The 10464-nt window shown below is 39.4% G+C and overlaps 1 protein-coding gene and 1 long non-coding RNA gene across 6 annotated transcripts in view; one reads left to right on the plus strand and one right to left on the minus strand.

Annotated features, from left to right (window-relative positions):
• PPIG (peptidylprolyl isomerase G) overlaps positions 1 to 7099 on the plus strand; it is a 32098-nt gene extending 24999 nt beyond the window's left edge. For all 3 annotated transcript variants that reach the window (XM_083496329.1, XM_083496330.1, XM_083496331.1), the window contains exons 12-13: positions 264 to 400; positions 846 to 7099. In XM_083496329.1, the coding sequence (XP_083352455.1) occupies positions 264 to 400; positions 846 to 1971 (1263 nt within the window). In that variant the 3' untranslated portion in view covers positions 1972 to 7099. The remainder of the gene's footprint in view (positions 1 to 263; positions 401 to 845) is intronic.
• LOC310704268 lies at positions 4874 to 10267 on the minus strand. 3 transcript variants are annotated; one of them, XR_014524687.1, is made up of 3 exons: positions 10212 to 10267; positions 7464 to 9574; positions 4874 to 5773 (listed from the first exon to the last, which is right to left on the minus strand). It is a non-coding gene; the product is annotated as an uncharacterized lncRNA (long non-coding RNA). The 3 variants fall into 3 exon arrangements; XR_014524688.1 differs by lacking the exon at positions 10212 to 10267 and having other exon boundaries at positions 7464 to 7544; positions 9492 to 9973; XR_014524689.1 differs by lacking the exon at positions 10212 to 10267 and having other exon boundaries at positions 7464 to 9973.
• Between the last annotated feature and the right edge of the window lie 197 nt (positions 10268 to 10464).

Here is a 10464-nt window from a genome sequence, read left to right on the forward strand (position 1 = left end):
AACAGGAGATCTGTTCCACTGAATAGCATAAGCTATTCTTGTAAGCACAGGCCTAAATTTGCTCCTGGCCTGGCTTAAGAACATTTAAAACCTCATAACTCTTGTTGGGATTGAATGATAGGAGCCTGATGTAGCCAAAATTATGCAATTCTCAGAGTGACTGTTTTGCTTTTAAACTTAAACTTTTCTTTTCCTTTTGGTAAAGTAATGTGTTTTTAGCATACTGGTACACATTTTTTATCTAACCTTTTCTGTTTTCAAAGCGCTACCGAACACCTTCAAGATCCAGGTCACGAGATCGTTTTAGGCGCAGTGAGACTCCACCACACTGGAGACAAGAAATGCAAAGAGCTCAAAGAATGAGAATATCAAGTGGAGAAAGATGGATAAAGGGAGATAAGTAAGATGTAGTCATAGAATTTGCATTACTTTTTGACTCTTACATACATCTTTTCCAGTTTCAGTGTGTATACAATAGAGCATATACTAAGTACAAGCAACTCCTTATATATAAAGGGGTTGTGTTCCAAGGCATGTGAGTGGGACATGTATAAGCCCGCCCATTCCGCCCCACCCTCTTTTGTTGCTGAAAATGGTAAGCATGTCAGCAGACGTGCATGACTTGAACATGCACAAATTACAATAAGTTACTTTTTCACCTTGAATTTCCTTCAGTTTGTAGCCAGCAGAGATATGTGAAACAACTATAAAGAATAATTGTGATTGTAATGCAGATTCAGCTTCAGTCACTGATATGGCATTTCCTCTTTTGACCTTTTTAGTTCTCAACTTTCCATAACAAAATGCAGAAATATATATATATATATATGGTATGTTTTCCCCAGGGGTGAAGTTAATGAGAACAAGAAGGATGCTGCAAATCAAAAAAGCCCAGGAAGAGGAAAAGAAAGGAAAGCATCTGACCACAGGCAAATTTCTGAGAGCCCAAATAGGAGGGAAGGAAAAGAAAGGAAATCAAAAGACCACAAATCTAGTAGTAAAGACAGAGAGACAAGGAGGAATTCTGAGAAGGAGGACAAAGACAAGCATAACAAAAGCAAAGCCAAAAAAAGGGCTCGATCCAAAAGTCAGAGCAAAAGCAAAGAGGTGTCAAAAAGTAAGGAGAGGGACTCAAAACTCAGCAAACATGAAGAAAAGAAAGTGAGATCAGGAAGCAAAGAGAGGGACTATGAGAAAGAGAAAGACAAAGAGAAATCCAATGATTTTCGAGGAAGAGAAAGGAGCAGAAGTAAAGAGAAAAATAAAAGAGGAGGGTCTAAAACTAATGGTCAGAATCATACTAAAAGTAAAGATACGGAAAAGCATACAAAGTCAAAGAGCAGAGAACGTGAACCATCTAAAAGCAAACACAGTTCAAATAGTAAGACCAGAGAGCGAAGCAAAAGTGGAGACAGAGGGAAAAGAGCCAGGTCCCGAAGTAAAGAACGAGACCGCAGCAGAAGTAAAGATTATTCAAAACACAAAGATAGAGAAGTAAAAAGAAGGGGAAGATCAAGAAGTAGAGACAGAAAAGGCACACCAGAAAGATCTAAAGGCAAAGAAAACAAAAGGAGGAAGGAGTCACAGAGCTCTGAGAGGGAGAAAAGTCGAAGTAAGGACCGGCATAGGAATCAAGAGCACAGAAGTTCTCACAAAAAAGATGATGCTGAAAAAAGAAGGCGTTCTAAAAGCCGCGACAGTAGTAGCTCAGAGACCAATAAGAGCAAAAAGTCCAGTAGAGATCAGGATAGAAGTCCTGATTCAAAGAAAAGACGAAGCAGCAAGGACAGGGAATCGAAAAGATCATCTTCACGCAGGAGTAAGGAAAAGGAAAAAGACAGGTCCCGGTCCTCAAAAGAAAAAGAGGTCAACCAAAAATCTAAGAATCAGGAGCGAGATCGTGCCCGTGGTAAAGATAAAAAATCTGATCATGAATCGAGTGCTGGGACTGATGAAGACAGACATGGATAATTTGATGAACTTGATGTTTCCATTCTGCCTCCAGGTTCTAGAGACATGTTGGGGAACATTTTTTTTTTTATGTGGACTTCTGTTTGGTCTTTTGATAATCCACAGCCTGGATCATTTGTACTGCTAAAGTTTTAATAAACTTGAAATGGAAAAACAAGTTTTATGTGTAATATGGTGTGCTGTGTTTTAATATTTCAGAGTTTATGTATCCTGCTTCTGTGTTATCAGAAGGAAACATTGTATTGCATTTACATTTTAATTTAGATGACTCACTACAAAGAAACTGGTTGGGCTGAAAATAAATTTAATTTATTTCTGCCTACTCATGTCTCAGAGAATTGCTGTTACGTTCATGTTAATAAATAATAATATGTTAACATTACAGGACTACAATAAGGAGACAGCTAGTGTATAATAGAGATGTGGATGTAGGAACGATATTCTGCAATTTGAAATGAAGATATCAGTTTGCCCAAAATGCTATACTGCTGTTGCCATTAAGGAAAAACAAACAAACCATAAATCCCTTTGGTCTTTGGAACAACCATTTATTATGGATGAAATATTTTCAGCAGAAGCAGTTCTTTCAGAAATGGTAATCTTTATATGCTTCTGGGTAACCTCCATTTTATTTTTGATTCAGGCTTCCCTGTAGCAGTGCATTTTGTATCCTGTGTTACTGTATTATGTCTCTTGTAGAAAATTGATTTCTGCATGCTTTGTCTAAAGGGGAAAAGATTCTTCTAGATAGGAAGTCAGAGTGCAACTGTATTTATAAGTAGGATTCCCAGTTTTCTAACTCTCCAGTAGCCGTTTTGTCCTGTTAATGATAGTTTGTTGGGACCCAGCATTTGTTCTGGACGTTGTGTAGAGTGCATCCTCAGTAGCTTGGATGTGTAAGTTTAAAACGTGCACCGTATGTCTTAACTTTTCTTCTGCCTGAAGAAATGAAAATGACGAAGGGGAAGCTGTCCTTTTTCTATAGCTTGTGCTGCAACTGCTGTTTCTGCTTCCATTTTTCTAGCAGATGTTGAAAAGTGCAGCAAAGAGTAGAAAAGAAGGGGCTGAAGGTAGCAAGGGATTCAGATTCAGTCATCTGTCAGAGAAACCTAGGTCTACAATGATTCGTAAAAGATTTAAGACTGGGTCTCCACTCAGATTTGGGGTAGGAACATCAGCTTGTCATCTACTTGAGAAATGAAGGGCTCATGGGAATACATACACAGCACACATGCATAACACCACCATTAAAAACAAGCAAAGAACAAATGCACATCCAATGTAATGAAGTTGTGAGTGTAAGGGATTAAATTTTGTTTGTCATTTATTCGCAGTACATCTATACTGGGCAATCACTTCAGTTATTTTAAGTTTAAACACCATGCAAGCTATTAGACTATGTAAGTTTCAAAAGTTCCCCCTGGATACATGGGAAAACTTGTCTTTAGGGTAAAATACTTTCAATTGTTGCTTAAGTAAAATGGAAGAGGAATGTATTATAGTTTACTGTGTTCTTCCTTTAAGAAATTAAAAACTTCAGGCTATAAAGCATGGATGCATACAGAATTGCTTTTTGTCTGCTATGTCAACAAACTGCAGTTAATTTTGATGACAGAATTTTTTTTTCACTTGCTAAATTTGTTTCCCCTAATACCAGGATTGATGTGAATCATTTAAACCTGAGCTTGGTGGCATTTTGAAAAGCTTTTGGGATCGGGCATATTTGGTGACCTCAATGGCAGTGTGAAAACCTGACTTTTAGTCACAGAAATAGAAAGCTGACACACATTAAAAGGTAATTAGCATCCAAAGTACATGATGTATGCCAGGAATACTTCTGCCATGTGTCTTGGTCCGTATTATTCCACATTATGATGAAATTATGATAAATCAAAAGCACCTTAAAGATTAACGTATTTGTTAATTGGTTAAGAAATTGCTACTATGTCACAGACCATAGGGTGTGTAAAATTTAATCTTCAATATGTGTGCCAATTAAGGGTTACACTTTTACACATAATGAATTGACTATGGACTGTGGTCCACAAAAACATACACAATAATTAGTGAGTTGTTAAGGTATCACAACACTCTTCATTGTTTCTTACTGCAACAGACCAACGTAGCTGCCCTTCTGAAAATTATGATAACTCAAGTAGTAATACTTCACATTTACCATTTTGCCCATGTTATTAAACCCAATTTCACATCTAGAAAAAAAGTTTTTTGGCGATTCCAAACATTCATACTTACAGAACTGTATGCCTCTTTTCTGTAATTGCCCAAGATTGATCTTGATGCTCATCTGCAGCTCCTATTTTGCTAAGTGTGCGATACGCTGTTGTGGGTTAAAGAACATGGCAGATGGTAACAGCCACATAGTTGTGTCCCACTTAGGAAAGTCCTGACATTCCCTTTAGTCTATTGTAGCCTCATTAACTGTTTTAGTTGTTCCACACTGGGCCTGAAAAAAGTGTGTTGGTGCACTGATAGCAAATGGTTATCTTGAGTTCCTGTCTCCACTGTTGTGAAACCCTAATTCTGTGAACTGCTTCATTAAAGTACAAACCCACAACTTTGATCTTTTAGGGATCTGATACTATGTCATTTTGTAAAGAGCCCTGAACCTGCAATATACCCTTCTTTAGTGTTCTTTAGTTTTTGAAATTAAAGTATGTTTGAATCACTCTTCCTTAAAGTATTTAATACAGGAAGAGAAATAGTATGTGTTACTACAGCTCCATTATAAGTTGTAATGAAAAACTATACCTGTTAATAATACAGTAAAAACTTTAGGATGTACAACAAAACTCTTATACCATACTATTACCTTTCTAGATTGTCCTATGCTTTGTATATTTTTTGAAGAGTATGATGTTTCAAGAGGGAGATTCGTTCTGTGTTTTTGTTTTGCATGCATCAAATTTGATTGATCTGTTTTTCAGGAAACTAAACTAGTAAAAGAAGCAAACTTCTTTTTTTCATAATTCCCAAAGTCATTTTAGATGTGGATATTTAAATGTATTCACTAGTCCTGTGCAAATATTAAATCTGGATCCATGAGGAGGAACTGGGATTACACTGGTGGGACCTAGCCCCTTTGGGATACCTGCCCTATCTCTTCCTGACAATTGCATGTTGAATGTTTTGCATAGCAACTCACATTCCTAGACTCAGTGCATATAAGACAATCCATATGATCTGCACACCTCAAAATAAAGGTGCCAGGGTCACAAAGATCAGCTCTGCACATTGGCCTCTGTGTGCAATGTGCAAAGATCAGGTGGGAGCATGGGTGGGACATTGTAATCCTGATCCTCCTCTTGTATATATGGACTTGATATCTATCCAGGGATACTGTAATATTTTGAGTATGATGTGATAATTTAGTCTTTAATTTGTGAATTGCCATGGCCTCAATCCAAAGAAAGCTGATCAATGTGAAATGTTGGTGATGAAAGCCCACTGATTTCCACTGAACCTAACTGACTAAGGCTGTAATTCTGGGAGTAAATCCCACTAAAGTTCGAGGCTTACATCCATGTAGGATTTTACTATAACCTGTCCTGAACTGAGTCCTATGTGTGCTTGTGTCAGTATTGGAAAGCATACTACCCAGGTAAGTCAGTTTGGTATTCTCTTGTACGTGGGACTACACAGAAACCACAGAGATTGCTTACCTGTACTGTTTTTCTTTGAGTTGTCCTCTGCAGTCTTCTTCCTTGCTGCAGGTGCTCTTGTTGGCCTGCTCTTGCTCTGGTGCTTCCCTATACAGTATAGCCACTTTGGTTATTCTGTGGAACTGAGCAGAAAAGTGGGAACCGTATCCCTTTTTGCATACTGAGGGTTGGGAATAGGCTTCCCAGCAAAACCTAACTCTAAAATGTTCTGAATGTTGCTCTGTGGGAGTTGGCAGAACCCATATGTGTAACTGCACAGATGACCATTCAAAGAACCACAGTTCCAGGCAAGCAACCTGTCTTTCACCCCATCAGAGAATGGGAAGCACATGGTTAATTAACAGGGAATTTTTGGTCACAGCACACATAGAATGGAGGAAAGGGTAGCACGCAGATGGAATGTGTTGGCACAACGCTCATAGGTATCTTGGATTAATAAACTGATACATGTATCCAAACCAATGAGAACCTGATTTGGAGGTGGATTTTTTTTTTGCATATAATTAATTAAGCCAGTGAAGAAAGGTAAGCCTCTCGGCTGTATCTCATAAAATAATTCCTACCTCCAGCTCAAGCAAATAGTGTCAAATTGTATGTTAAGATTATTCCATTGGAAGGCAAGCAGCCTGATGACACGAATCAGGTTGCTCTATCTTCTCCAGTCTGTTTATTTACACTCAAAAAACTGAGAGATGGCCACTAGAACCAGTGGTTGGTGGCAGCATTGGCTCTTCAGATATGCCATGTCTATGTGTGTCTGTATCTCACAGTATAAAATGTTTGTGTTCATCAGCATTCTAAAGATACATAAAACATGCTGTCCTAAACCTTTGCACTAATATATTGCAATAGTTGAGAAAAGAATTGCTCGGTTTAAAATTTTGCAACATTCAGAGCATGTTTGTAGCAGAACTTGGAATGGTTTTCAGTTAGTATATATAGCCCCTTTTGCATATACCTCTGTAAAGTTGTATAGAAAAGGAAATATATGTTCATTTTGGTATGTTCTCGTAAATGTATTTTTTAAAATATGATTAACTTACAGCAGCCTTTACCGGCTCTTGTGTCTTCCACATGTTTTGGACTACAACTCCCATCAGCTCCACCAGTGTGACGGTGCTGCTTGGGGTTGGTGGGAGTTGCAAGTCCAAAATAACTGGAGGGCTCCAGGTTGGCATAGACTAATGAACAGTATCCTGAACTGGAGTACCTGGTCAACATTGTGAGGACTGTTAACCTTCATAGGGTTACATAGTCACTGATGTGTTGAAACAGATGGATTTGGGGGGTACCAAAATAGCTCTGTGTTGCCTGAACTGAGCGTTGGAAACTCATTGTTTTGGAAATTTTTGTAGTTTGTAATTCTCACCTAGGAAGGACACATGGAAATGTGAGTGCTTGGTATGGAACATGCAACTTGTATATTAAAAGTATTTTGAGAAGCTAAATGCTGTTTTCATATTTTATTAAGTGACTGTTTCACTGTTGTCATATTACATTACTTATTGTCTTTAATATTCTTGAAGACAAAGCTAGAATCACGTACTTGGCCAGGCAGTGAGCTTTTATATGTAATGTGGCACATAATATGTGGATCAGGCCTTGCCTTCAAGAATGTTAACCACAATAAGTACAGGACTCGAGAGCATGTACAGTTCAACTGTCCTCTCCAGCTTTGATGTGCATTACTGTCCACCCACTCTATAAAAGAGTTGGCATTTCTGTGCTTCTGATTCCTTGTTCTCAAGTGTGGTTTTCTCAGACAACATCTGATGCCTTGCAAAATGCAGCTGTAATACAATAACCATTTACCTGGGAACAGGTCCAAGTGAACTAATTGGAACTTATTGTAGGCATGCATAAGATTGATATTCTGGGTGCCTCCTGACTGTGCTATATTGGGTTAGTTGGCAGAAACATAAACGCGTTAAGAATCATATAGCTATCAGAGCTCAAAAAATACAAAAAGAGATCGTAGAAGGTTTTACTTCCTTCCTGAGAAGTAGTTATAAACTCTTTAATCAAAGAATCTTTAAGCAGTGCACATAGAACAATTTAAAACAACTATCAAATTCAGGTTGTACAATTAAAGCGGATTTGGAGCTCTTGCACAACACACTTCTCTGAAAGATCACACTTTTGCCATAAGGAAAGTGACAATAAAATGCAGTAGAGCATATGGGATGACACTTGGTGGTTAGTGTGCAAAGTAGCTGCTCTAAGGGAGAGGGAAGGAGGTATAGACATGGGAACACAGGTGGAGAGTGGGGCTGCAGAATAGAAGCAAGAAGTGGCTTCAGAATTGGGTCAGGAAAGTTGCATGAGGTAGTTGCATGAGGTGGCAAGGGGAAGCTCTAGGGGGTAATGTGAGGGAGAATGGCGGGCAGGTTAGCGAGCAGAGGAAGCTGGGGGATACCCCAAGTAAGTCATATACAGTGGTACCTCGGGTTACAAAAACCTTGGGTTACAAACTCCGCTAGTTAAGAACTTTGCCCCAGGATGAGAACAGAAATTGTGTGGTGGCAGCGGGAGGCCCCATTAGCTAAAGTACCTCAGGTTAAGAACGGTTTCAGGTTAAGAAAGGACCTCCGGAATGAATTACGGTAAGTTCATAACCCGAGGTACCACTGTATTAGCAATCAAATGTTACAAGCGCCATTCTTATGAAAATGGCAACACCTGAACACAAGGGGGTGGTATCAGCAGATAGGAACCATGTTTTCAGAAGTACAAAGAACTTTAAAAAAATTATATGGATATAAAGGGAGGAACCTCTGAAACGCCCAAAGAGGACCAAGCATGCTCACTGAGTACAAAATGTCTGACTCTTGGGGAGGGCAAAAGGGGAATGGAATGAAGTACAGTGGTACCTCAGGTTAAGAACTTAATTGTTCTGGAGGTCCGTTCTTAACCTGAAACTGTTCTTAACCCGAGTTACCACTTTAGCTTATTGGGCCTCCTGCTGCTGCCGCACGATTTCTGTTCTCAACTTGAAGCAAAGTTCTTAGCCCGAGGTACTATTTCTGGGTTAGCAGAGTCTGTAACCTGAAGCGTCTGTAACCTGAGGTACCACTGTATCCTGAACAGGAGCACTCCCCTCAGCAACTGTTTTGCTGCAGATCCTGCTTGTCATGCCTAATAGCCATTCATTGATAGACCTATTGTCCATTAATTTGTCTAAACCTATTTTAAAGCTGCCTAATCCAGTGGTCATCGCCAGATCTTTGGGGAGTGATTTGCCTAAATCAGTTATTCTTTGTGTGCTGAAGTACTTTCCTCAATTTACAGCTACTCTATTTTATGAATGATTTCTAGTTGGAATAATATGAGAGTGGCAGAAAATCGTTTTTTTTCTACATCATACACACTTTCAAAAATCTGTCATGTCCCCGTCCCTCCACTTTAGGCTGTAATCTTAGACAGTTACCTGGGAGTTTCATTGAGCTCAATGCTACTCATTTCTGAGCATATCTCAAACATAACCCAAGGAGAACCAAGAATGTAAGGGGTAACAGACAGTAGAGTTCAGAAATTAGTGCTACAACAGCGGGTGTACTTGTGTAAGTCAATGTACTCTTCATTTATAATTCTACACAAAGCTCAATACAGTGTGTTGTTGAGATGGTTATTTGCATCTGTAGCTGAACAAGATTTTAAAAACAAAGGTTTATGTATTGGAAGCCTTTTGAGACGCATGTTTATTTGTGAAGTGACAAATTATTTTGAAATAAAACTAGTGTTACATAGTAACAAGCTTCCAGTTACATTTTGTAAAAGTAATTATTAATTTTAAGGCAAGAACAGCGTGAACGTTTGTGTTGGGTAAAAATGGAAACTCACCCCAAGTCCCTTTAATTAGCGCATGATGATGTCATTAGGAAAACACACCTTCACAGTCTTAGAACATATTTGATACCAGGACACTGATACAAAACTGGTAATATAATTAAATAACAAGACCACATATCTGAAATATGAAACTACATGAGGGATTTGTTTGATTGGGGGTGCTCCGTTTTTAGCTTCGTCAGGCGTAAAAATACTAATACAGTTTTAGCAAACCATTTCCCAAATAACCCTTTGATTTCACTTTAGCCCCCTTGGCTTTATTTGATGCGTTTATATTTCTGAAGTTCTGAATCTCCTTAAACACGAGGATTAGAATGCAATACATGCACTGAACTAAAGGAGCAGCTAGGCTGTTTCTGTTTGCACTGGCCGGGCTTCTGGACAGCAGCATGATGGAAATCTGTAATGTGCTTTCTTAAAGGAAAACCACACATATCCAAAATCTACTATGTATTATATATATGTGTGTGTGTGTGTGTTTATTTGTGTGTGTGTGTGTGTGTGTGTGTGTGTGTGTGTGTATTGTATATGTTGTGTATTATATATTATACACACACACACACACACACACACGTTATATATGTATTATATAAAATACTTCTAGGGAGAAGGGAGTGGGTGAGGAACTACATCGAAAACAAGGGAGGAATAAAACGGTACTATTGGGGTCTGTTACCCTACGGATTCCACCGCCTCGGGCACTCGCCTCACCTTGCCTCGTGGGTGGGCCGGCCCTGGCACAGCAGCATCCCTTGGGAGGACAGGGCGGGGCCGCCAAAGCTTTCTTTCCCAGCCTCCTCCGAGGGAACCATCCGCGTGCCTCCTTGCTCCCAAAGGAGGACTCCTTTTCCTCTCTCGGTTCGCGGGAGCAACGCGGCCGGCCAAAGAAAGGGAGGAGGCGGAGGAACACCTGGTTTCCTATCACTTCACACACCGCCTCGCCAGCAGACGCGTTGACGGCGCA

Source organism: Podarcis liolepis (genome assembly GCF_965112155.1).
Source record: "Podarcis liolepis genome assembly, chromosome: 1".
Taxonomy (NCBI): domain Eukaryota; kingdom Metazoa; phylum Chordata; class Lepidosauria; order Squamata; family Lacertidae; genus Podarcis; species Podarcis liolepis.